At 44.5% G+C, this 23,120-nt stretch overlaps 2 protein-coding genes across 4 annotated transcripts in view; one reads left to right on the forward strand and one right to left on the reverse strand.

Moving 5' to 3' along the window:
• The first annotated feature begins 249 nt into the window (after positions 1–249).
• Positions 250–13,361, forward strand: oxnad1 (oxidoreductase NAD-binding domain containing 1). Of its 3 annotated transcripts, none has more exons than XM_080001221.1 (8): positions 250–332; positions 714–844; positions 1,212–1,275; positions 1,371–1,474; positions 5,370–5,511; positions 10,775–11,008; positions 11,916–12,024; positions 12,427–13,361. In XM_080001221.1, exons 2-8 carry the CDS (start codon positions 741–743, stop codon positions 12,582–12,584), a joined length of 915 nt encoding a protein of 304 aa, XP_079857347.1. In that variant the 5' UTR covers positions 250–332; positions 714–740; the 3' UTR covers positions 12,585–13,361. The 3 variants fall into 3 exon arrangements, with proteins under 3 accessions (XP_079857347.1, XP_079857346.1, XP_079857348.1); XM_080001220.1 differs by having other exon boundaries at positions 268–301; XM_080001222.1 differs by lacking the exon at positions 12,427–13,361 and adding an exon at positions 12,227–12,404 and having other exon boundaries at positions 268–301.
• Positions 13,362–14,527: 1,166 nt separating this feature from the next.
• The window catches only part of rftn1a (raftlin, lipid raft linker 1a), a gene marked incomplete at both ends in the record, with an annotated part of 28,167 nt that continues 19,574 nt past the window's right edge, over positions 14,528–23,120 (reverse strand). The window contains 7 exons of the mRNA XM_080018889.1: positions 14,528–14,938; positions 15,220–15,295; positions 15,772–15,875; positions 17,104–17,213; positions 17,934–18,137; positions 18,220–18,916; positions 21,170–21,278. Coding sequence (XP_079875015.1) covers positions 14,528–14,938; positions 15,220–15,295; positions 15,772–15,875; positions 17,104–17,213; positions 17,934–18,137; positions 18,220–18,916; positions 21,170–21,278 — 1,711 coding nt within the window. The remainder of the gene's footprint in view (positions 14,939–15,219; positions 15,296–15,771; positions 15,876–17,103; positions 17,214–17,933; positions 18,138–18,219; positions 18,917–21,169; positions 21,279–23,120) is intronic.

Consider the following 23,120-nt stretch of genomic DNA (forward strand, 5'->3'; position numbering starts at 1 on the left):
TTACGACTTACTTGACGAGGTTTCAACATCGTCAAGGCTCGACGTTACAAAAACCAGTCAACACATGTGAAAATAAAAACATTTATCTCAACTTTTCACCTCCCTACTACTCGAGGCGAACAGCGGCGAAGAAACGTCAACCTCGTTTCGGTTCGACGACGCGAACGGGTTTCACGAACATGCGCATTGGACACGCAGCGCTGACTGGAACGACGCCGGGATTTCACTTCCGGGGTTGAAGTCGAAGCCGGTGCAAGTCGTTACGCGGAGGAGGTCACGCCGCGCAAGCGCCACCATGAAGGTGCGGTTAATTGGACGTCGTTGTTTTTAGGGTAAGCGAAGCGGTTTCTCCACGAAACCACGAAGGATAAAGAACCGCGTCATGAAAAGCAGCAAATACGCGGTTGTGTTATTTCGGCCCTCACTGATGACAATGAATGGTACTCAGCACCGGGGGCGCCCAGACAGATGACGCAATTAGAAAAATGACGGCCCAATTAGAGGAATAAATCTCGCGATATCGCGATCTATCAACGCGTCCACATTTCTCTCGCGTACAGGACTGGACACGCGATACTTCGGAGACTCTGAGACTTCGTGCCGCGGCTCGACGTGACTCATTTTCGACCACATTCCTTTTTCCTCGAATAACGCGTTATAAAATACTTGAACCCTAACGTCATTTGATGTCGTCGCGTGTATCTTATTTCCAGCGCCTCTCCTCTCGGCCGGCGGTCGCGATGAGCGTCCCACGCACACTAAGCTCGGCTGCTCGAACCTTCATCCGGGCGGCGGGGGCGAGCCGGCTCCGCGCAGGCGCACTGTGCCGCCGCCCCATTGTAAGGTGCGTTTCATCTGGAATGTCCTCACCTTTGTTGCGGCCTGAGGCATTGTAAGCACAAGAGACCACCGAGTGCAAAGGAACGGTGTGTTGGTGTCACTGGAAAAATAAAAAATAAAGGGGGGTTGGGGCGGGGGTGTTATGGGCCACTGCGCCCCAGGTTTCAGTTTAGTGTGATCTACCTGGTGGTGTTTGGAGCTTGCTGACAGAGAGGTAAAAGTCCACCTGACCAGTTTGGGTTATCGACATGCAAGGCTGCTGGGTCATGTTGTTACGCAAACTCCCTCAGAGGTTATTTAGAAAACTCACTCGTCAAACTCTCTTTGTTTTCTTTCTTGCTTTTTTATTTTTATTTTTATTTTTTAAATAGGAAAATGTCATCCGAAAGGCAAATGGACCATCTCGAAAAGACAGCTAGAGACTACAGGCAAAATGTGAGTTGGTGTTTTCTTTTATTGCTGCAAACACAACAATTTAGTAGTTAGTTGTTCATTGCAATCTTTTGACTCACTATCTCGCTTTCATATAGACTGCGCATCCAGCACAAGTATGTGGCATTACGAACGAATCGGACACTGTGAAACGCTTGAGACTAGCCGTGCATCCGGACTTCAATTTCAAGGCAGGCCAGTGGTGAGTAGGACATTGCAAAACATCAGTGGGAAGGATGTTGTCATCAGGACAGTCGAGGCATTAAAATGGTAATCCATAAGATTATTTTGTAAAAAATAATGTTATTTATCCGAGTTATCTATCCGCCTCTTTATAAGAAACAGCCGTTCAATGTATTTGCGTTATGCATGTGTTCCTCTATATGCTGTTTCCACTGTTGGTGGCAGGGTCCACCTTCAAGAATGGACTGATAGTGCAAAGGCAAGATGTGAAAGGTAGCCACAGGGTGTTTAATAAACAGCTATTCGATATGGATTAATGTTCCCGAAAAGAACAGCCGGCTCGGATGAAAAAATATCCCACCAAAAAATAAAATAGATCCCACCACCTCAAGTGACACCTCAAGTTTAGGATAAAGATGAGGAATAATCTAGATGTTGGAAAAACAAGTTTCCAATAGGATTCCAGGAATTTGTATCCATCCAACGTGGACAATCTCATGGATTACCACTTTAAATTAATGTACAGCATATTTTTGTTGTTATTAGGTGATGCAATATGTTATTGTCAAATTCAGTGTCAAATTATGGTCACGCTGTAATTCATGCACAACCGTTGTTGTATTCACTGTGATTATTTTAGTTTACCACTAGAGGGCAGAATTGTGCAAGAACTGACATAACGAATCTCTTCATAAAACTGTATTTTTATTGATAATGTGAAGCCTAAATTATGCTCTACTATAAAATGTCTGTATAAATATGAATTACACATAGTGATGAGTTCCCCAGCACTAAAGCACACATTGGTAAAATAATGCTAAGGATTTGGCGATTTTGTGGATTGAGAATGATGTGAAACTGCTATCCAAGTTATTGCTATTTTTCTTTCTCCGGTTATGTGGCGTACAGATGCAGAGAATGTTTGTAAAATGAACCAATTTATGTTTAAACAAAAAAACAAAATAAAGTTGGGCCTATGGGATTCAAATTACATTATCTGGATAGCTGAACCATTTTCCACTGAGGTTTTTAATCCATATTCTCTGCATTTCAGATGTTACAGGCGTATTTTCACTCAATGACTGCCTGCCTTCAAACTAACTGTGCTGTTCATCATCGGGGTACAAACATACCCCTTTCTAATTAGAGTATGATATCTGCCTGGTCATGCCGCTAAATGTACATTTGGCCATACTGTGGGTAGGCGGTGGTGAGATAGTGAACAGTCGGCCCGTTGCCTTCGCAGTAGCTGATAATGAATGTAAATTGATGGAAATGGACGAGTTTCCAAGGGGGGGGGGGGGGGTTTGTTCTCGGACTCCAGGTGGGAGAGGAGGAGGTTGTGGGTGGAACATATGCTATGTGTTTTCACCGCAGATCCATATTTAATATGCCTCTGAGGACTGTGGACTCTCCTCCTCTCCTTCGTCCAACAGTGGGTCATTGTGTTTGTTGGGAAGTCTTTCCAAGCGGCTGAGCGTCGTTCTTTCCCTCTGGGCTGCAGCAGCAACTCCGTTTTTGTTTCTGCTGCTTGATAGACAGCTAAAAAACAGGACACTTTCTCCTCAGATGGACGCAAGCTAAGGCGAATCCACAGAAAGTATTTTTGTGTGTTTGTTTGTTTTTGTGCTCCTCGTGGTTTCTAGAACGGGTCACTCTCTTGGCTGAGATCAAAGGTCAACTCCCTGCCACCGTTCACACTTTGACCTCACAAACTGGCCAAAAATATGTTTTTGACATCAGTTTAGCTGTAGTTTAATCAGAACAATGGACAACTCTTGAGCATTTATTGATGAATATACAATTCCCATTGCGATACATCGGAATTCAAAGAGGTTGTTTTATGGTCTTGGAAGAGAACATGGGATAATATATTGAAAGTCTGGTGGTGTGGATGGGTCAGGGACTTCAGAAAGTCACTTTATACAAAAGATATCCAACCAAATAATAACAAATAGTACTTCCTTCAAAGATAATAGTGATTTGTCTAAATACTTTTGATCGTCTAAAAAAAGAGGGCGAGGCACGAAAGGTTTTGTGCTTTCAAAGTTGTGAAACCAAAATACATCTAACTATATAATCATATTAAAAATAAAAATAAAAAAAAATTAATCGATCTGATCTAACTATAAAGAGAAGAATCAGTGTCTATCTGCATGACCTTCGATTCTCTCAACAACCATTCATCCGATCTACTTCACACTTGGTGAGCGTATCATTGTGCAGTGTGGAATTTGGACATGCAACACGTGTCATATTAATAAACTTTCAGTAAACAGCGAACAGTGAGCCAGCGGGGGGCGGGGCTTCAGGGCTCTGCTACTGAGTCACACATTGTCTTTCCCCGGTGTAGGACATTAACCGGCAGTTTGGTCAAGCATTGTGGAACACCGGACTCAATCATTGACATTTTGTCAAACTGTGCCATTCAAATGTCTTAAAGTCTTAAATTTTGACCAGGCATGCAGTAGTAATTATAAATCCGTGTGTATGGATGTATGCCCTTCAATTATCTCGACAACCCGTCATCCGATCTACTTCACACTTGCCGGGTGTATTGCTGGGGACCCAAGGACGTGAAATTTGGTAACGCAGCATGTATAATATTAATAAACCTTTAATAAACAGCAAGCCAGTAGAGAGCGGGGCTCTAGGGCTCCTTGACTGAGTCACAAAAAAATGTGGTTCTCCAGTGTATGACTTTAATGGCATGGACACACTAAATGACTGTCAAAGTTGTCAGATCCCTGTACAGTTCCCACTACACAACTTTCTGTCTTGTGATCGGGAATCTTGAAGTTGTGGTGGCACCGATCAGTTTTGTAGTTCACTCTACATAACTGGTCTGCGACAGGAGGTCACACAATACAAGATCTTTCTCTAGGAGGAATCCCAGACGAGTCTGCCGGGTCTCCAAACTACATTTTGTCATGAGAACATATGTAAGAATTGACACCGGAAATGACTAGATACCATGCGCGGGACAGGATTATAGATTTTTTTTTTAGATTCTTATTCACTGTAAAAAAATGAATAAAAGCAGAATTTGAATAAGAGATATATTAAAAACCTAGAGAAGAAAAGTACAATTTCATCATGTGTTTCTGGCTGCTGCTCCGGTGCACTCCTGTCTCTCCTTCCCGACCCCACCCTCCCCCTCACTCCGTGTCTGCTCTCATTGGCTGTAGCTTGCACTCCCGAATCGAGGCCGACACGACCACATATTAAACCTGCTTGATATCTCGCCGGCGTCTGCAAGCCATTGGCAAGTGCTCTGCAAGCAGTCGGATCGCGTTGTGAGAAGTCCATACCACACGCTCGTCGTTCACGGGAGTGCGCTTTAATTTACCTCTGACTGGGGCTTTGCTTGGCAATCTGCAGAAACCTGTCGGCAAGTGTAAAATCAGGCTAAAGTCTTTTAGTTTGAACTTGGCATTACTGGCAGTCTTCTTCTGTTGTGGAACACAGGACTAAATTGTTGACATTTGGTTAAACTGTGGAATTAAAATGTATTAGAAATTAAATTAGAATATTGGGCGGGCATGTACTAGTACTGTCAAATCCAAGCAGACAATCTATTCTTCAAGCTGATATGAATTGCTTGATTGTTGAAACATTGAGGGTAGAGAGTCAAACAACAGACGATGTGCCACTCTACAATAACTTATATTCAGCACTGTATACAGTCTATTCTTAGTATAGCTGCTTGCTACTACTTCAGCAATTCAAATTTCTCCCAATGTTTTTAGTGTATGTCTGTGAGGTAATTGTGACCCATCCATATACTGTGTGTCCTCATTTGTAGCCTCAATAACAATTACTGTACAATTCAAATAAAATGGAAGAGATACAGTAGCCGTTAAGTCCTTCATGAGCCTTCTAACGGTGCTCCCCGCACGGTGCTGTGTCCCCAGGGTGGACTTCTTCATACCCGGCCTGGAGAAGGTAGGTGGGTTCTCCCTGTGCTCTAGCCCGGGAATGCTGCAGCGGGAGGGCGTTGTCGAGCTTGCAGTGAAGTACACCACGCACCTGCCGGCGCACTGGATCCACACCACGGTGAGTTGGAGCGCGATAAGGAACCAAGATCGACTCCGTTAGTCGCTGTTCTATGTAGCTCCATGTACATATACACCGATCAGCCACAACATTAAAACCACCTGCCTAATATTGTGTAGGTTCCCTCGTGCCGCCAATATAGTTCTGACCAGTCCAGTCCTGGACTCCACAAGACCTCTGAAGGTGTCCTGTGGTATCTGGCACCAAGACGTTAGCAGCAGATCTTTTAAGTCCTGTAAGTTGTGAGGTGGAGCCCCCATGGATCGGGCTTGTTGTTCCAGCCCATCCCACAGATGCTCCATCAGATTGAGATCTGGGGAATTTGGAGGCCAAGTCAACACCTTGAACTCTTTGTTATGTTTCTCAAACCATTCCTGAACAATTTCTTCAGTGTGGCAAGGCGATTATCCTGCTGAAAGAGGCCAGTGCCATCATGGAATATCGATGCCATGAAGGGGTGTACTTGGTCTGCAACAATGTTTAGGTAGGTGGTACATGTCAAAGTATTATCCACATGAATGCCAGGACACAAGGTTTCCCAGTAGAACATTGCCCAGAGCATCACACTGCCTCCATGGGCTTACCTCCTTCCCATAGTGCATCCTGGTGCCAGCTCTTCCCTGGGTAAACGACGGAATGTAAGAAAACGTGACTCATCAGACCAGGCCACCTTGCTCCATGGTACTATTCTGGCGCTCACATGCCCATTGTGGCGGTGGACAGGGGTCAGCATGGGCACTCTGACCAGCCTATGGCTACACAGCCCTTATATGCAGCAAGCTGTGATGCACTGTGTGTTCTGACACCCTTCTATCATAGCCAGCATGAACTTTTTCAGCAATTTGTGCTACAGTAGCTCTTCTGTGGTTTAGGGACCAGACGGGATAGACTTCACTCCCCATGCACACTCCTTGGACCACTTTTAGTAGGCGCTAACCACTGCACACTGGGAATACCCCGGAGACCTGCCAGTTTGGAGATGCTCTGACCCAGTCGTCTAGCCATCACATTTTGGCTGTTGTCAAAGTGGCTCAGATCCTTACGCTTGTCTATTTTTCCTACTTCCAACACATTAACTTCAAGAACTGACTGTTCACTTGCTGCCTAATACATTCCACTCCTTGACAGGTGCCGTTGTAACAGGATGAGAAATGTTATTCACTTCACCTTTCAGTGGTTTTACTGTTGTGGCTGATCGACGTAAACATCCCTTTGAGAGAAAGAGTTACTTGCTTTCCACTTGGTATGCATTGTCTCCCTAATGCTGTTGTTAATTTCCATTATATGCATAATATTTTGTTTTGTAAATTGTCACAATCCTGTCAATAGGCTTGCCCCCTGAAAGTCGATGAGTCGAATCATCGGTCGGAATGCCGTCAGTCGACTGAGATTCTCTAAGTCGAGTAGTCGTTTATTTTTATATGTGTATATATATATATATTTTTTGTCAGTCAGTGTGCATTACTATACCAGGATGAAGCAGATAGAAGCTTACAAAATGCACAGGGATAATGTTTCAATGAGGATTTATAAATAAGTGGTAATCATAAATATATTTTTATATGTATGAATCTGTGCTCTGTGCACCCAATCACTGTGCTCTGTTCCTCCAAATAAAACGACTAAGAACAGTGCAGGGACGGTGCATGGAGGAACAGGGCCCGACTTGTAGCGATGGGTATCATTAAGATTTTAACGGGACCACTACTCTAACTTATACTGTTTATCGATCTGCTGCTTTAACGGTACTCTTATCGGTTATTTGTTTATTTTTTTTAAGAGAAAAACAAATGAAGAGCAGAATCAACACGGCTTTATTCTCTCCACATTACGCATGGAGATGGCAAGGCAATCGGGGTGGAATCTGTGTCCGCGTCTCCTTGTGCATGTGTGAGAGGCAAGCAGAAGGAGCTGGCCTCGCCCCACTTGCGCACATCTCCATATCTCTGTTGATGGAGGGGGAGAGATGTCTCTTCTGATAACAGCTCAAATGCTTCCGATACCAATATCCTAATCTTGCAAGTCAGAAACGGGTTATATATTCTAAAATAAATAGAAAACGTATTTTCCTAATTTCTTCAATACGGTTAACAGTACCGGTAACAGCGGAGCTTATTGATAGTCTTAATATTAGACAAATAATTTGGACTAATACTCAATTTAGCCCCGGGGCCCGTTTAATACCGGGTCTCGTGCCTCATTACTCCGTGCTCCCCCCAAATAGCTGAATATTCACATTGAACAGCCAAATCCGATTTGACTGACAAAATTCTGAGTCGGTTACAGCCCTACTGGTTACTAACCTGCTGCAGATCGGATGATCGTAGCAAGTTATTTATCAAAATGTTATATCAACAAATGATTCACCAGCCTGTTGATATGGATGTTCTGCGATGATCTTGAATCTTGACCGTCTATATTGGCCTTGGCTATTGAACAACATTTCATGTTTTAGGTATGAATAAATAGCAATTGATAAATGGGTTCACATGCAGGCTAGATGCTATTTGTTGGTATGCAAGAGGAAATTATTATTATTATTTTATTTTATTTTATTTTTTTCTTTAATTAAATAATTATAAATAAATGCTCATGTCAAACAGCTGGAATTAGTTTAATTCCGGCCTTGCTGATAAATGCTCCTGTCTGTGTATGCTCCCTTTGAGGCCTAAGTGCAGCCGACAGAGGTAAAAAATAAAATTAAATTAAAAAAATTTCTGGGTAGCAAAAAACCCTCCTAAACTGTGTTGATAATAGTGTTTGAACAATTCATGGGGGTTCGCTGACTGGTGCCACAAGGGAAAGCTGCCTCGTGTAATCCAGACACGAAAAAAAACATTCAATTGCATCATTTAGATGACTCAATATTGACATTTATAGCAAATATTTACATCTACTTACATAATTGGTCATTGAATTTGTATCCATTGAGTATCAACACACCCAATGCTGAAAGTTTAATAGCAAATTTGTACTTTCCTCCCGGCGAGCACTTTTGGTTTGAGTTGTAATCTATTATTAGATTTTGTGTTGTTGCAGCTTTCGAGGTTTAATGACCATCATGTAATTCCTGATGTTATGAAAGACATCATGAGGGAATAGCAGCCTGCCGCGGTCAGAATAACATTTTGCTATTGTGTCTCCAACAAAGCTGCACTGTGTTCAGAGATATCTGGGTCCAATCTGACAACAAGAACATCAGGCTCCTTCCTCCGGTCTGACGCATAAAGCAACGGAGATAAAATTCTAACAAGGTTAATATCCATTTATACAGGCACTATATCCAGGCGGTATAAAAACAATCCCTAGAAAAGCAGTACAGAAATTGGAGTTTGTTGGAATTGATCACCACTTTTGAATGGAAGTCGATGGGGAAAAAAACGATACCAGCTTCCTCAGAGTAGAAATAGACAGATTTTTTTTCTATGAGTGGTTAATAGATGAAGAATGTGTGACCAAGACATTTAGAGGAAAAGGGTAGAAAGAGTGCTGGAGGAGGAGATGGTGAAGAGAAAAGCGTGAAAGAGGAGCTAGAAGACGAGGGTGTTGGGAACAGTGGACAGATGGGCTGGAAGCGTTTGACATCATTCCAATATAATGATTGCTGATGCCGCCCTCTCGGGTGAAGCTCTGGTTGGATGTTAGAAAGTTTATGAGGTGAACGGCTCCGAAGCCAAAATGCAGGAGATCAGAGGCTTAAGGCGCCATGGATCCAACGATCCATTTGAGTTATACCGAGAGACACTACAGTATATACACTGTATATACTATATACACTTTATATACTATGTATACTATATACACTTTATATACTATGTATACTATATACACTGTATACACTATATACAGTATGCTATATATACCATATACACTATATACACTGTATATACAATATATACTTTATACACTATATACATCTCATCTCATCACTGTTCTCAGTCTCGTTCCCACAGTCTGTCAGAATTCACTACACTAGTGTTTACAATGGCCACGCCCCCTTACCGATAAATAACACAGGTCCTCGTTATCGACCAATTCACTTAACAACCTGGTCCGAGGAACGGAACTCGGTCATTAAGTGAGGAGTACCTGCGTATTTTTAACCCCCCCCCCCCCCCCCCCCCAACATATAGGTCATTGCTCTAAAATGGTCAAATAATTTACTTGAGAGCATGCATGCCCTTTCTGACTGATTCATTTGTTTGTTTTGTTTTTCTTTGATACTTGAGATGTTGGGGATATGTTTTCCTCTGAGGCTGCTTTTCTTTTCTGTGAATTTTCATCTATATCGACAGTTTACCGACAGTTTACCGACCTCAACCGTGGCTGCCTTTGACTTCTGGGCAAATATATTTTCCTGATATTAGCATTCTTGGTATTGGACCCCACCACCAACATTGTAAACTACATATAGAGGAGCACATATACAATGAATGGCTGTTTATCAGAAAGTGCCAACTAAATAGAGTGTCAAATATGGGATTTTCTAAAAAAAAAAAAAAAATGTTGCGGATTACCAGTTTAATTAGTGAGTAATAACTAGGTGAGAGAATAGAAATCGAATGTAAAAAAACAAAAACAATTCCCTTTCAAATGTAAAGTTACTTCAGTAGCCAGGGTGATTCCTCTGTCTTTAGAAGGGTTTTTTTCCTTTATTTTGACGACGGGCGCTAATAAGCAGCCGCGTGTGGAGAGTCAGAGTTGCAGAATGTGATGAGAAAGTGGAGACTTGGTGCTGGCCTTTTTGTGGCACGGTTTGATGAGCCTTTTGTTTGATAATGTTCTCCGCCGTCCTCCTCTCTTTGAGGAAGAGGAGTGGAGCAACCATGATAGTGGATGAAGGAGACTTGTCAATGTGTGTGCATGCGTGCAAGCACAAACAAAGAGGACGAGGAATCATATTTGCTGCTCTTTTCCTACTTCAAAAGACCCACGCCCTTCCCCAAGGCACACTGTGAAAGTCTCTGCTGTTCTTTCAACAGCAGAGCTTGTGTGTGTGGATTTAAAAGCCTCCTCTCACTGTTTTCTCTCCAGAGGCTAGTTTTGTTTTAGTGGTTTGTGCTTTAGTAACACCTACGCTGCGCTAAGAGGAGTTTTCTATTTGTTTTAAATTCAGCCGCTGATGAAGAAAAAAGTTTAGAATTGAACGCTTGTAGAAGTTGAAGTCTCTCAAACGAGCCGCTTATTCAGCCTGCGGCAACTCCTACGCTCGTCTTTCTCACAACCTGAACAGTCTCTCTCTCTCTCTCTCTCTCTCTCTCAGTGTACAGTGGGCTCTCCCGTGGCCATGCGGGTCGGGGGCAACTTCTTCTTCGACCCGCTGCCCTCGGACCCCCCCGTGGACCTGCTGCTGGTGGCGGGCGGTGTGGGCATCAACCCGCTCTACTCCATCCTGCTGCACGTCGCCGACCTGCTGCACAGCCACCGGGGCGAGCAGTGCGTTGGATGCGCACACCTCTGCTACAGTGCCAAGAGCCCCCAGGAGCTGCTCTTCAAGGTGTGTGTGTGTGTGTGTGTGTGTGTGTGTGTGTGTGTGTGTGTGTGTGTGTGTGTGTGTGTGTGTGTGTGTGTGTGTGTGTGTGAGAAGATTTGGGACTAATGGAAGAGTCCAGGGAGCTGTCAGGTCTTATCGGCCACCAAGCTTCCATTTTGGAACAATAGTTAGTTATTGGTCTTGATTTTAATGTGGTACTTGCTGCTTGTTCCCCCATGAAAAATTTAGGTTTGTGCTTATAAATATTACATGCGATTAACCTCAAGTGAACAATAGTTAAGAAAAAAAACAACCCTCAAATGAATGAACAGTCAAGACTTTGAAATGGTTTGTATATGTTACAATACTGTCTCTACTTTACTTGCATAGGAGGTACTTTTTTTTTTTTTTTTTTTTGCATAATTTAAAAAATGTATTTAACTGAAGCTGAAACTTCTGCCTACACTTGTAGGTGGAGGTTTCACAGCAGCACCAATAAAAAGTTTGAACAGCTGCTTAAATTCAAATTAACATCCGCTTCCCCTATTGAAATTGTGCAAAACACTGTTTAATTCCATATGGTACTTGGGGATTTTATCCAAGAAACAAGTTAATTTAGCGCAAGTCATTTCATCAAATATTTTAGCAGATGGCACAGTTGCCATTATCAATGTATCTTGACATTTATTCCATAAATCGAGCTGTCCTAAATTTCCACACACACATCTTCTGCATGAAAACTTTCAACATATCTTACATTGGTGAAATGTACATTACATTACAATGTACAGATACGTTTTGATTGCATAGCCGGTAAGATGGCAGGAAAAAGGAATGGTTTTCCTTTTAACATACAACCAAAACCCTAAAGCTCTAAGTGTTTGTGTACACTAGGAATTCCCATTGTCTTTTTCGCTCCCAATGTTCCCAGAACACCATCGTGGAGATGTGTCGGAAATTCCCCGACAACTTGTCCTGCGACCTCCACGTCACCGATGAGAGCATCGGCGTCGACCAGCACATCCTGCCGTTCGTCAGACGTAAGCAGCGTAGGCAGAAATACACAAACAAGACAACACATTTACACTGTAGCGAATATCAGAGAACAGTTGCTTGATTGAGCCTCACAAGTCATATGTCTTGAAACACTGGTTCCTGCTTTAACAGTGTCAGTTTCAGGTCAATATAAAACAACAACTTACTCTCTTCCACAAAACCGTCACACACTCTTTGTCTTTCCAGTTTAACTGGAGTGATGGGGCTACTGTCACATCGTCTGTCAGTCCGTCTCTGGTCCCGCGGATCTCCATGTGATCCGTCAAGCAGAACGAACTCCATCAAAGCTCCGCCCGGGAAACTCTGCGGCAACACAGCCCCGATAAATTGATTGATTTGTTATTTTATTTATTTTTGTTTTGGCTTCCCTCCTCGTGTCTCCCCAGGCGGGCGGATAACGGAGAACCAGCTGAAGGCTCATGTGGACCCCGGGAGGACGCTGTGTTACCTGTGCGGGCCCCCGCCCATGATCGAAGCCACCTCCCAGACCCTCGCCGACCTGGGCCTGCCCAAGGACAGGATTGTCTTCGAGAAGTGGTGGTAGAACCTGCGCCTGTCTAAATTCAACTCCCAGGACCTCATATAGCCCCCTTTTAATCTTCTGGACATGGAGGTGGAGATGCCGATATTGCAATGACCTTGGTTTTAAACACCCATATGCACTGGATTGGATCCTGTTTACGAACAGAGGAGCATGTCTGTTCCCTACGTGTAAATGTGTGTTTGTGAAGGACACAACAAATACACAACCCTCACATGTCCTCTTGTGACTGGTCTGCTTCTTTACACTCCCTGGTGAGGCTGGCTGCCTCATCTTTCACCTTTCCTGACTGGAGCTCATGGACTAATTTCACCTACAGTAGGTGACCTGACAATGAGCCATTAGTAACACTTTTTTTTTTTTAGGCCGTGCAAAGTTTTTGAATAATTGTATTTTGTTCTATCACACTACCTCTGCAATCCATGCAGATTTGTATTTAATACAGGTGCTCCTCAGTTAACGACCTTCCTGTTTAACGACCGTTCTTTCTCAGTCTGTCTTGTTCCCGCAGTCTGTCAGTATAGTGTTTGCAATGGCCATGCCCCCTTACTGTGAAATAAAACCGGTTATCGTTCAATTCGTTAAGTGAGGAGTACCTGTAGGTATTCTTTGGTGGGATGAGAGGATATGCATCTACAGTATATTGATTGTGCAGATAGAATTATAAATTCTTATTTGCAGTAGTAAAAAATGTTTTTATCCAATGCAGACATTTGTATACTGCTGAGTTTTGAGTTGTGGAGGGTTCTGAAGGTTTTTTTATTTTTTTTTATTTTTTTTTTTTTTACCCCTTTCTGGCTGGTGTGAAAATCACACCAGCCAGTCCATTTTTAGAGTGAAAATCTGGGCTGTCACCCACATATTGGCTGCTGTCCCCCTCTCCTCGGCTCACTTACACACACACTTCAACACATACAGACACTATATACCCAAACCCTACACACACACACACACACACACACACACACACACACACACACACACACACACACACACACACACACACACACACACACACATATATATATATATATATATATATATATATATATATATATATATATATATATATATATATATATATATATACACACACACACACACACAGCCTCCAATCACGCACCTTTACACACACTCCTCAATGGGTTCTGATGGCGTGTAGGAGCACGAGCGTCCCACAGAGCGCTGTAATGGAAGCTCCAGGAGGTCCCTGATTGGTTTGGATCAGCAGCATCCCTCAGAGACGGCTGCAGGTTTCACGGTATCACGCTGAACTCCACAGGAGCGGCATTGAGAAGCTCATTTTTGAGTTTTGGGAACATGTAAATTCAAAAAAAGGAAATAAAGTAAATTGAGTCATTCAGCTTTTTTTTTTATTTTTTATTTTTTAAAGGAAGTTTATTGACCTCTGCCTCTATATAAAGATCTTTATATTACACCACTTACACATAAACACAGGAGGTCCAGGAAATGATTAATATTAAAACGCTGACGTATCTAGTTTACACAGTGACATTTCCTGCACCAGAAATCAAACACATTCCTTGATTTAACATAGCATGTAATACATCAACTCTGCATACCACCCACTTTGATACAGCCAGCCCTCCTGCATCAAACACACCTCAGGTATAAAAACACAACACGCCCTGCGAGAACAGCACTTCTTCTTTTTAAACAAGGCTGTAAAAAGGAAATAGTCAGAACTATGGAGGGTATAACAATGGCTCCTTAGGGCTTAAGCTGTAAGGCTTTAAGCTGTTACCGTTCAACTCTTTTAAAAAGACATCAAAAGTTAGCCACACTGACCCAAAGCAGAAACCTGCACAAACACTTATTTCCCGTGAACAGGGAGCGATCTGTGGGCCACAGCACTTGGTAAGAGAAACATTGCAGTATTCACAGACGATAAAATAGATATGGTTGTTTTAAATCTAGTTGGAGTTTCAGCAAACCCCGGAGAAGAGCGCTCTCTCGCTCAGCTGCTGCTGCTTGATCCTCTCCTCCTTCACCGCTCCATCCCCGCCCGTCCACCTCGCGCTCTTCTCCCGCCTGTCCGACGGGGTCCCCTTGTCCTCTTCCCAGTCTCCGTCGGACACCCTCCCCCTGGTCTGCGGCGAGGGCGCCGCTTCCCCTTCCCCTCGTCCAGCTTCCTCCTCACCTCTCCCAGGGCTCGCTCCCTCGCTCTTCCCATCCCCCTTTTCCTCATCCTCTTCCTCCTCCTCCTCCTCGTTCGTGTTCCTCAGCAGCTCATCCACCTCGCTCTCCATCACGGGGGACGCGTTCTCTCCCTCCTTCTCCGGCGTTTCTCCGCAGTAGCTTTTCCTCGCTTTGCTGCGACCCCTGAGGTTCAGCATCTGAAAGCCAAGCGCTGCGTTTGAGACAAGTTTCCGTCTTTGCGCTCCATCTCTCCAGACACCTGACAAAAGGCTACAAAGCATCTCTCCTTGAAGCCTCTCTCCCTGTACGACTCAAGGCAGACTTTTGTAGGCGGACTTTTGTCTATTATTAGATGCTTTTCTTCTTTCTTTCCAAAGTGAGTTTATATTTGCTGTACATCCCATATTTAGCAACTCCGACTGTTTAATAACACAGGAGTGACAGATTTGTCGTGGAGGAGGTGAGAAGGGCCACCAACCTTGAAGTCTTTCCTCTTGCGCTGCAGAGTGGGTCTCTGAAGGAAGAGGATTTGCTTGGTCGACAGACTGCCGTCACTGCAGAAGAGAAGAGCAGCAACTTCATTACCGTCAGTAATCTCAGGCGCTCGCCTCTCTCGCCACTCCCATTGAAATCTTATTTCTGTCAGCCCGCCACCTTGTAATGTGAAGGTTTACAAGACGGCGGTGTCTCGACTACAAAACGCGTTTGCAGCGAGGGTGGATTTAAAAAAAGGAGGTGCAGTGTCGAGAGATTTTGGGCATATGATGACAGTGATATGTCGGAGGGAGCAGATCTGCTCCGTGGATCCAGGGCACACTGTCAGGCACCCAAAAGGCTCATATCTGACAAAATGAAAATCCGTAGAACAAAATCAACATAACACATGGAGGCACAGAATACTAGGATGCCAATTCCCCGCTGAGGTGTGTGTGTGTGTTTTCGCGGAAAAAGTACGTGTTGAAAGAGGATCATGGGAGAGAAATTCGACATCCTAAATGGCGGTGGCAGTGATATGTACCAGTAGGCTTACCTGTTTGTCTTGACGATGGGCGTGGGCAACACACACATCAGCCTCCACCCGTAAGGAGCCAAGGACTGGAGCAGGGGGACGTAGTCTGTCCGGACCACCACACCCTGAGAGAGTCATACACATGGAGAAATATACATCTAGCATAGGATGCATCTCGCACAATGTAGTACAATGCAGTACCATGTATTCCCATTAGGGCTGGGAGATATTGACAAAATTAAATATCAAATAATATTTTTTGCTCAACATCGATAATTTGACATTATTTTGGAAATGATTATTGATTCTTTCATTAGATATTTCTACACAATAAATATTTGAGGAATAATGTGGATATCATAACCAAGAGCTAGAACAGTTCAGAACATTTTGAAGCCTTAAATAATACTTTACTAGACCGATCAGCCACAACATTAAAACCTTATGCCTAATATTGTGCAGGTCCCCATGTGCTGCCAAAGCAGCTCTGATCCGTTGAGGCCTGGACTCCACAAGACCTCTGAAGGTGTCCTGTGGTATCTGGCACCAAGACGTTAGCAGCAGAGCCTCTAAGTCCTGGAAGTTGCGAGGTGGGGCCCCCATGGATCAGACTTGTTGTTCCAGCACATCCCACAGATGCTCCATCGGATCGGACCCTAACCCCGGCCATCCACATGATGAAGAAGAAAATGTGATTCATCAGACCAGGCCACCTTCTTCCATTGCTCCATGGTCCAGTTCTGATGCTCCTGTGCCCAATGTAGGTGCTTTCGGCGGTGGACAGGGGTCAGCATGGGCACTCTGACCGGTCTACAGCTACACAGCCCCATACACAGCAAGCTGTGATGCACTGTGTGTTCTGACACCTTTCAGACCAGACGGGCTAGCTTTCGTTAATCCACGCGCATCAATGACCCCGTCGTTGATTCGCCGGTTGTCCTTCCTTGAGCCAATTGACAGGTGCCATTGGAACGAGATGAGCAATGTTATTCCCTTCACCTGTCAGTGGATTTAGTGTTGTGGCTGACTGGTGTGTATCGCAATATTACCATAATCAAAATCCCAGACGATATATATATACGGCAATATTGATGTACTGATATATTACGCAGTCTTAATTGCCCACATCATATTGTCTCCAGCCACTGGCAAGAATCCACCAACGTAAAGTTATTATCCAGGCGAATAAATATCTAGACATTGAAACACACACACACACATTCCTCCATCTCCCCTCCTACGTTAAGCTTGACTGAACACAGCTTAATTTTTCAGCTACAATGGGATTTCTTTTAAGTGTGCCGCCGACTCCGCCACAGAGGCAAAAAAAGTATCAAAAACTCATAGACCCACATCCACGACGGTCCACTGCTCCACCACGATTGCATCATACGAGACGGCTGCCATCTCCTCGGCAGAGCTCTGGAAGATGAACACACTGTCCACGGATGATATCCCATTGTCTGGAAAGAGATTGGGTGGAATGAGAGAGTGAGTGTGTGTGTGAGGGAGAGCGAGATGAGGGAGAGAGAAACAAACTCAGGTGCATACCTGTATATGTGGAGGATGTATGTGATTTAGACTGGAGTTTTTAAAACAAGATGCCACTCTTCAATCTCTCACAATTGATTGGTATATCCTCATGGCTTGGGGCCATCTTATGTCACGGGTGACTAAAGAGACTTACGCCGTAAGCCTTGAGGCACAAAACCCCCAAGCGTATCATCCGTTACCCCACTGCGAGCGAGATACCCTCAGCTTGAGCAGTTTTGGGGTATAGCCCTGCACGAGAATGAATAAGCTGAGGAAGAAACTGGAGCTTTGAGCTAAGCGGGGATATCAATGTACATGGGCGACCCCTTGGGTTACAATAAGCAACTTCTCCATTTAACTACATTTCCCATAACAAATTACAAAAAATTGTGATAATTATATTTGCTTTTGATAGCCTTTCTTTTTGGCTGCTGCTGTTACTTTCTCACCCAATGTACCGTGGTCAAAACTAAGGGTTATGTTATGCTAATAGTTTCATCTAGGCTTGGCAAAACCAATTCCAATAATCGTGGCAACTTAAAGTTAATAATTACACCCAGAAAGCCAGTACGTGAAGCTTGAAATGACTCGATTTTCTACTTATTTATTTCGTATTCCACAGCTTTTAACCGATAATTGCTTTCATGCACCATTGTCGTCTCCGAGGTGGAAGAAGCCGTCGATGAGATGCGCGCCACTCGTGAAGTGCTGCGTCATGTGATCCAGCCAGTGGGCGTCAACCTCTGTGGTAAGCCCCGCCTCCTTCTGCACACGCAGCGGGACCCTGAGCGAGTAGAACCGCTCGGAGATGTTCAGCTCCCCCGTGTGGTTGTACAGGGCGAAGAGCTGCGTCCCTACAAATAAAACTCAAGAGAAGTTGCAGCCTGGTAATGGAGAGCAAGCCCTTGGACAAATCATAAGCTCGCTACTCACCACCTTGCGTCAGAGGCGACATCGCGCTCTCCTTCTCGTTCTCCGAAGTCTTGTCTCGGAGGTGGATGTTGTTGTTGTGGCTTCGCACTCTTTGGGGGCTTTGGCTCTCCGTAAAGCCGACGTTGGACTCGGCGGTTCTGCCGCCGAGGTCTAGAACGGGAGAGCCCACGCTGCTCTCCGGGCTGGAGGAAAGTCTTTCCCTGTGGTTCTGAAGGTCTGCGTCCGAGTCTGGCCGTTCTTGTTCCGTTTTTGTGGCTCGCGGTGGACTCCGGTCCAGCTGTTGGACCTTCTCCAGAGTCTCTGCAGAGAGCGGACCAAGCAGGGCCCCTAAAGCCCCTGCAGGGACGTGGTTCTGTCCCCCTGCGTTCGTTTCCGATGTACATCGATCTTGAGGTATGTCTGTTGAATCTGTCGACTCCTCTGGCGTTTGACGAGATGGTTCTTCTCCAGCGAGTTCAAAGTTCTGGGCGGGCTTCGAGGGGCTGAACGAGGTACTTTCCGGTTCTAAGACGCCACAGCGAGGGTCCGCGGGATCTGTGGGGCTCACGCCGGAGCTGAACGGCTGCCGGTGAATGGGCGAGGGGCTGGAGTGCAGGGAGGACAGCTCGTCGGGGTCCCAGGAGCCCAGGAAGCAGGGACCCCCACCGGGCTGCTGGAGGAAGCCCACGAACATCACCCCCTGTTCTGAGACATCTTGGATCTGGTGGAGTAGCGCACGCACGCACGCACACACAAGCACACACAAGCACACACCTCAACGTTATATTCTCCACACAGGACAACCCGCACAAGCAAGCAATATTGAATGACAGTGCTTATCTATATCCATAGCATTGCAAACAAATTTGCACAGTCTCTAATAGAAAGACAAACAAAGCCTCATTTACACGCAAACAAAGGCTGATCCATGCAGAAGGGATATTCGGCAGAATAACAGCTAACCTAATCATCCGCGAAGATCAAATATTCAAATGACAAAAGGACCTCATTATCTCAGCGTGTGTGTGTGTGTGTGTGTGTTCCTCCCTCCCTCCCTCCCAAGCCCTCGTAGTTAATTGTCAGTTGATATTTGGGCTGACAGTCCACGACAGGCTCGACGGAGAGAAATCAGAATGAAAATCTCCCATTTTAACAATAATGAGACACACCTTTCCCCATTACCCATTTGTTATTGACACTCTGCTAATACACATACACACACACAAGTGCACGTGTACGCAGTTGTTAGATACCGCCCAAAACATTTCCAAACACACACACAAAACACACAATTAGGAGGCACAAATGCAAAGCGTTCAATCTGGAAGTTGGTGGATGGAGGGTCGGTGGTCTAGACAGCAATAGGAGAATTCAGACACACCTACAAACACACACACACGCACACACACTTGCACACACCTGCCCCTCACTCCGCCTGGTTCTTATCTCCAACGCTTCAGCAGCCACTGATCTGATTGGTTATTCATGTCACGCTGCCATAGCCTATCACATTATACTCAGCGCTGTGCATTTCCATCCAATCAGGTTTCCCTTTGTACTCGCTGGGTGTTCAGATGCAAATCTATTCAATAGAGCACATTCTCATTTCCCATTGTCGGGCTGTTGGCGAATTCATGAGCAGAGAGAGCAAAAGTTTAGCACCTTTATAAATGCCAAAGACCACTTTCTCTCCCTGCGGCTTACGGGCAGGTTCTCTTAAGTCCAGGTTTGTTTTTCATTGCTTTGTTTTTTTGCCCCCGTCAGTTCTAGCAAGTAGTAATGCAGCGTCCCAAAACCTCCCAAAACCTTTTAAAGTGCTCCCTCTCCTGTATCAGGCCATGGTTACGCCGGCATCTGCGACGGCCAAATTTTGTCACACTCTCTGTGCAACCGTTACATTTGCATTCCGCTAGTGAAGTAAATCATCACAAAGTTCCGCCTCGAGTTCCACCTTGGTGAACTTTTGAAATGCCAAATCGCGAGGGCGCCCGAAAGCAAAGCGGCGTTGGCTGTGTCGACCTCTGTAGGCCTCCTATTTCAATCAACAAATAAAAGTACAGAAAATAAACGTACCGTGGTAAGCATTGAGTCAGGAGGGAGATGTCGATGGTGTAATTATGTTTTTGGATGTCTGTTTTCCCCTTTATAATGAGCAGCTACCCTCAGTGTAGCTTTAGTGACAGTGCTGTTGGGAATCAAACCCATGCTACAAAAAAAAAGCACCTATGGAGGATAAGCTTATAAACACGGCCTCTGGCTTCTCTTGTCTATACAACGCAAGCTGTGATATATACCGAAATATAAATGCAGGGCAGTCAAATGCAGCTGAACCCACACAGACTGCGGCTTTTTACCCTTTCAGTGTTGGTCTTCTGGATGAAAGATGTGATAACCCGCCTCCTACTTTTTTATTTATATCAGAATTATTTATAGTGTAGACAAGGAAAGGTCACTGGATACGTTATAGCTAAACGTGGACATCATATAGGATATAGTCGTATGAATATTCAAAACAAAAGCGTGAATTAGGAAAAAGCTATTGTACAAGGCCACATTGGAAATGAAGAGAAACACAACAGTGCATTCGGTGTGTCCCTTTTCTACGCCCTTTCTATAGGTTGAAAGACGGCGGCCAAAGCGGCTTCAGCATCGGCTACACCGGTGCATCCAACCGGGAAATGTTTTGTTGATTTCTCTTCATCGCTGGAATACCGCCCGGATATAAACTGTTTGTGTTATCCGCCAGCGGCCAAGCATGAAGCCACTCGCTCAAAAATGTAAGTGTTGGAATTTGTACAGAATTAGATTACAACAGTGCAATTACACTGAACGTGCTAGCTGGCACGTATGAAGGCCTTGATTGGCTGCCGGGTCTCAATTAGAAACAAGAGCTGTGATTGGCTGTCCCGTTTTACCGCTGCTCATTTCCTCTTGCCGAGGAAGGGGCACCAGGAGTGGTCCACCGGGAGCTCACCCTCTTGACGTAGTTCTGGATCACTTCCGGGTCGAGGGCTTGGTGACCCGCCACGCACACGTCCGTCTCCAGGCGATGCCCCGCCCACTTGAGCTGGTTCTTCTCCAAACTGCCAAGCGGCGTGTAAAAGGCGGGTCACAATAAAAAAGGGAGTAAAGAACAACAACAAAATAAAACACCCCAGAGGGTAATACATGCACGTTACTACTCTGCCAGAGCAAGAAATCGATAACGGTGAACATAAACAGCTCTTTTCCCCCCAAAGCTAGAAACTCCACAGCGCCAGACTTTAATCTTTAATGTCAACAAGAGTAAAAATAAACCTGCAGGGCTGACGGAGGCTGACTGTGTGGACTAATGCATGTTTGCTTTGCGAATCACTCGCTTTATGAATATTCTCTCCCTCCCTGCTATGAAGTCGAAAATGTGTCCATCCATATGATTCTTAAATTGTCAAGGGATTCCGGTTTGTGTTCTCTGGAATGCAGCCTCCTGGTCATTTCACTACATATATATATATATATGTATATGTATGTATGTATGTACGCGTGTATGTACATGTATGTGACAAATAAACATCTTGAATCTTCGTATTGCCCTAACATTGATTAAAAGGTCAAAATAAAATTATGAATTTACTGTATTTTGATTTTAAAACATTTCTTTCTTCGAATGGGAATAAATGCCTTATTACATTCACAATAGAGTTATTACGCAGCGACGGGGAGTGGATTTCCTGCAATGCACGACCATGAAAGACTTATTCAGACAGGGTTTGGAGCGAGTTCCTTTAAAAGGCCGTCGTAATATCCGTCTCTGAAGCGTCGTTTTCGTTCTCGGCACTGAGCTTTTTTCCCCCCTGCTTTTTTTTTTGGGGGGGGGGGTTCTAATAAAAGCGTAGGAGGCGATGGGGGAGATAAAAGCGAGAGACGAGAGAGAGGGCGGAGAGGACAAAAGAAAGAGGAAGGGTGGCCATGACTGAAGAGGGGAGGGGAGATGAAAGCGTGGAGAGGCAGCGCCTCTCGCTCTCGACGTACCGGTGTTCCCCTCTGGCGAGTGCTGATGATGCAATCAGCCGTCTCCAAAGGTGACGGGTGCCAGGAAGCAGCGGGGCAGTTTGGCATCAAAAAGAGCTGTGTGTGTGTGTGTGTGTGTGTGAGAAATGGGTGAGACTATTCGATTTCGGGAATTGAATGGCGTCAGAAGAAACAACCACGCAAACTAAATCTGGAATTACAGGGAACTACACTTCAACTGTTTCAGCTTCAGGGCTTTCCAACTTTGAATTCTCCCACATTACATGTTCAGACGTATACTCTATGTATGAGTATGTATGTGTGTGTGTGTTTGTGTGTGTGTGTGTGTGTGTCCACATGAATGTGCATCTGATAATGAAGCCGACCTGATGCTCTGTGGCCAAGGTGAAAATGGGACAAAAATCCACTGTGGCAAGGTGAGGATTGGAGTTCTTGGATCCCATTGTATATCATTACGTATCAGATGGAATGAAGCAAGTGGGGACGGTGAGCCTAAAAATGGATCCTGAGATACAGACTACACTACACTGTGAATTGCTGATTTGGGGGTGTTTTTTTTGGGTTTTCTTTACAATTTCAACAAAACGTGAATGACTTGACATTTAACGTAAAAATTGGACCAGTTGTGGGGGAGCATGTATACTACTAGTGGTGAAAAGATGATAAAAAAAAAATTAATATCAAATTATTTTTTTTATCAATTTAATCAAGTGAAAAATTAGCCAAAACTGTGAGCTTTATGAAGCTCAATGAGCTTAAAAATTCAAATATAAAAATCAGAATATTGTACAGACATTGGGGGACATGAGGTGGCACTATGGTGAAAGATTTGTGGGTATGAAAAATACAGAAAATAATTGGAAAACAATCCCATCCCAGATTTTGGTGGCACATAAGGTCACAGTTTTAATGTG

The sequence above is a fragment of the Zeus faber genome, assembly GCF_960531495.2.
Source record: "Zeus faber genome assembly, chromosome: 1".
Classification (NCBI taxonomy): domain Eukaryota; kingdom Metazoa; phylum Chordata; class Actinopteri; order Zeiformes; family Zeidae; genus Zeus; species Zeus faber.

What these genes read in the sequence shown, in the direction of transcription:
- oxnad1 (XM_080001220.1), top strand. An exon ending in AATTTCAAGGCAGGCCAGTG is followed by an intron (nt 1,475 to 5,369) that starts GTGAGTAGGACA and finishes CTGTGTCCCCAG; the next exon opens with GGTGGACTTCTTCATACCCG. An exon ending in CGCACTGGATCCACACCACG is followed by an intron (nt 5,512 to 10,774) that starts GTGAGTTGGAGC and finishes TCTCTCTCTCAG; the next exon opens with TGTACAGTGGGCTCTCCCGT.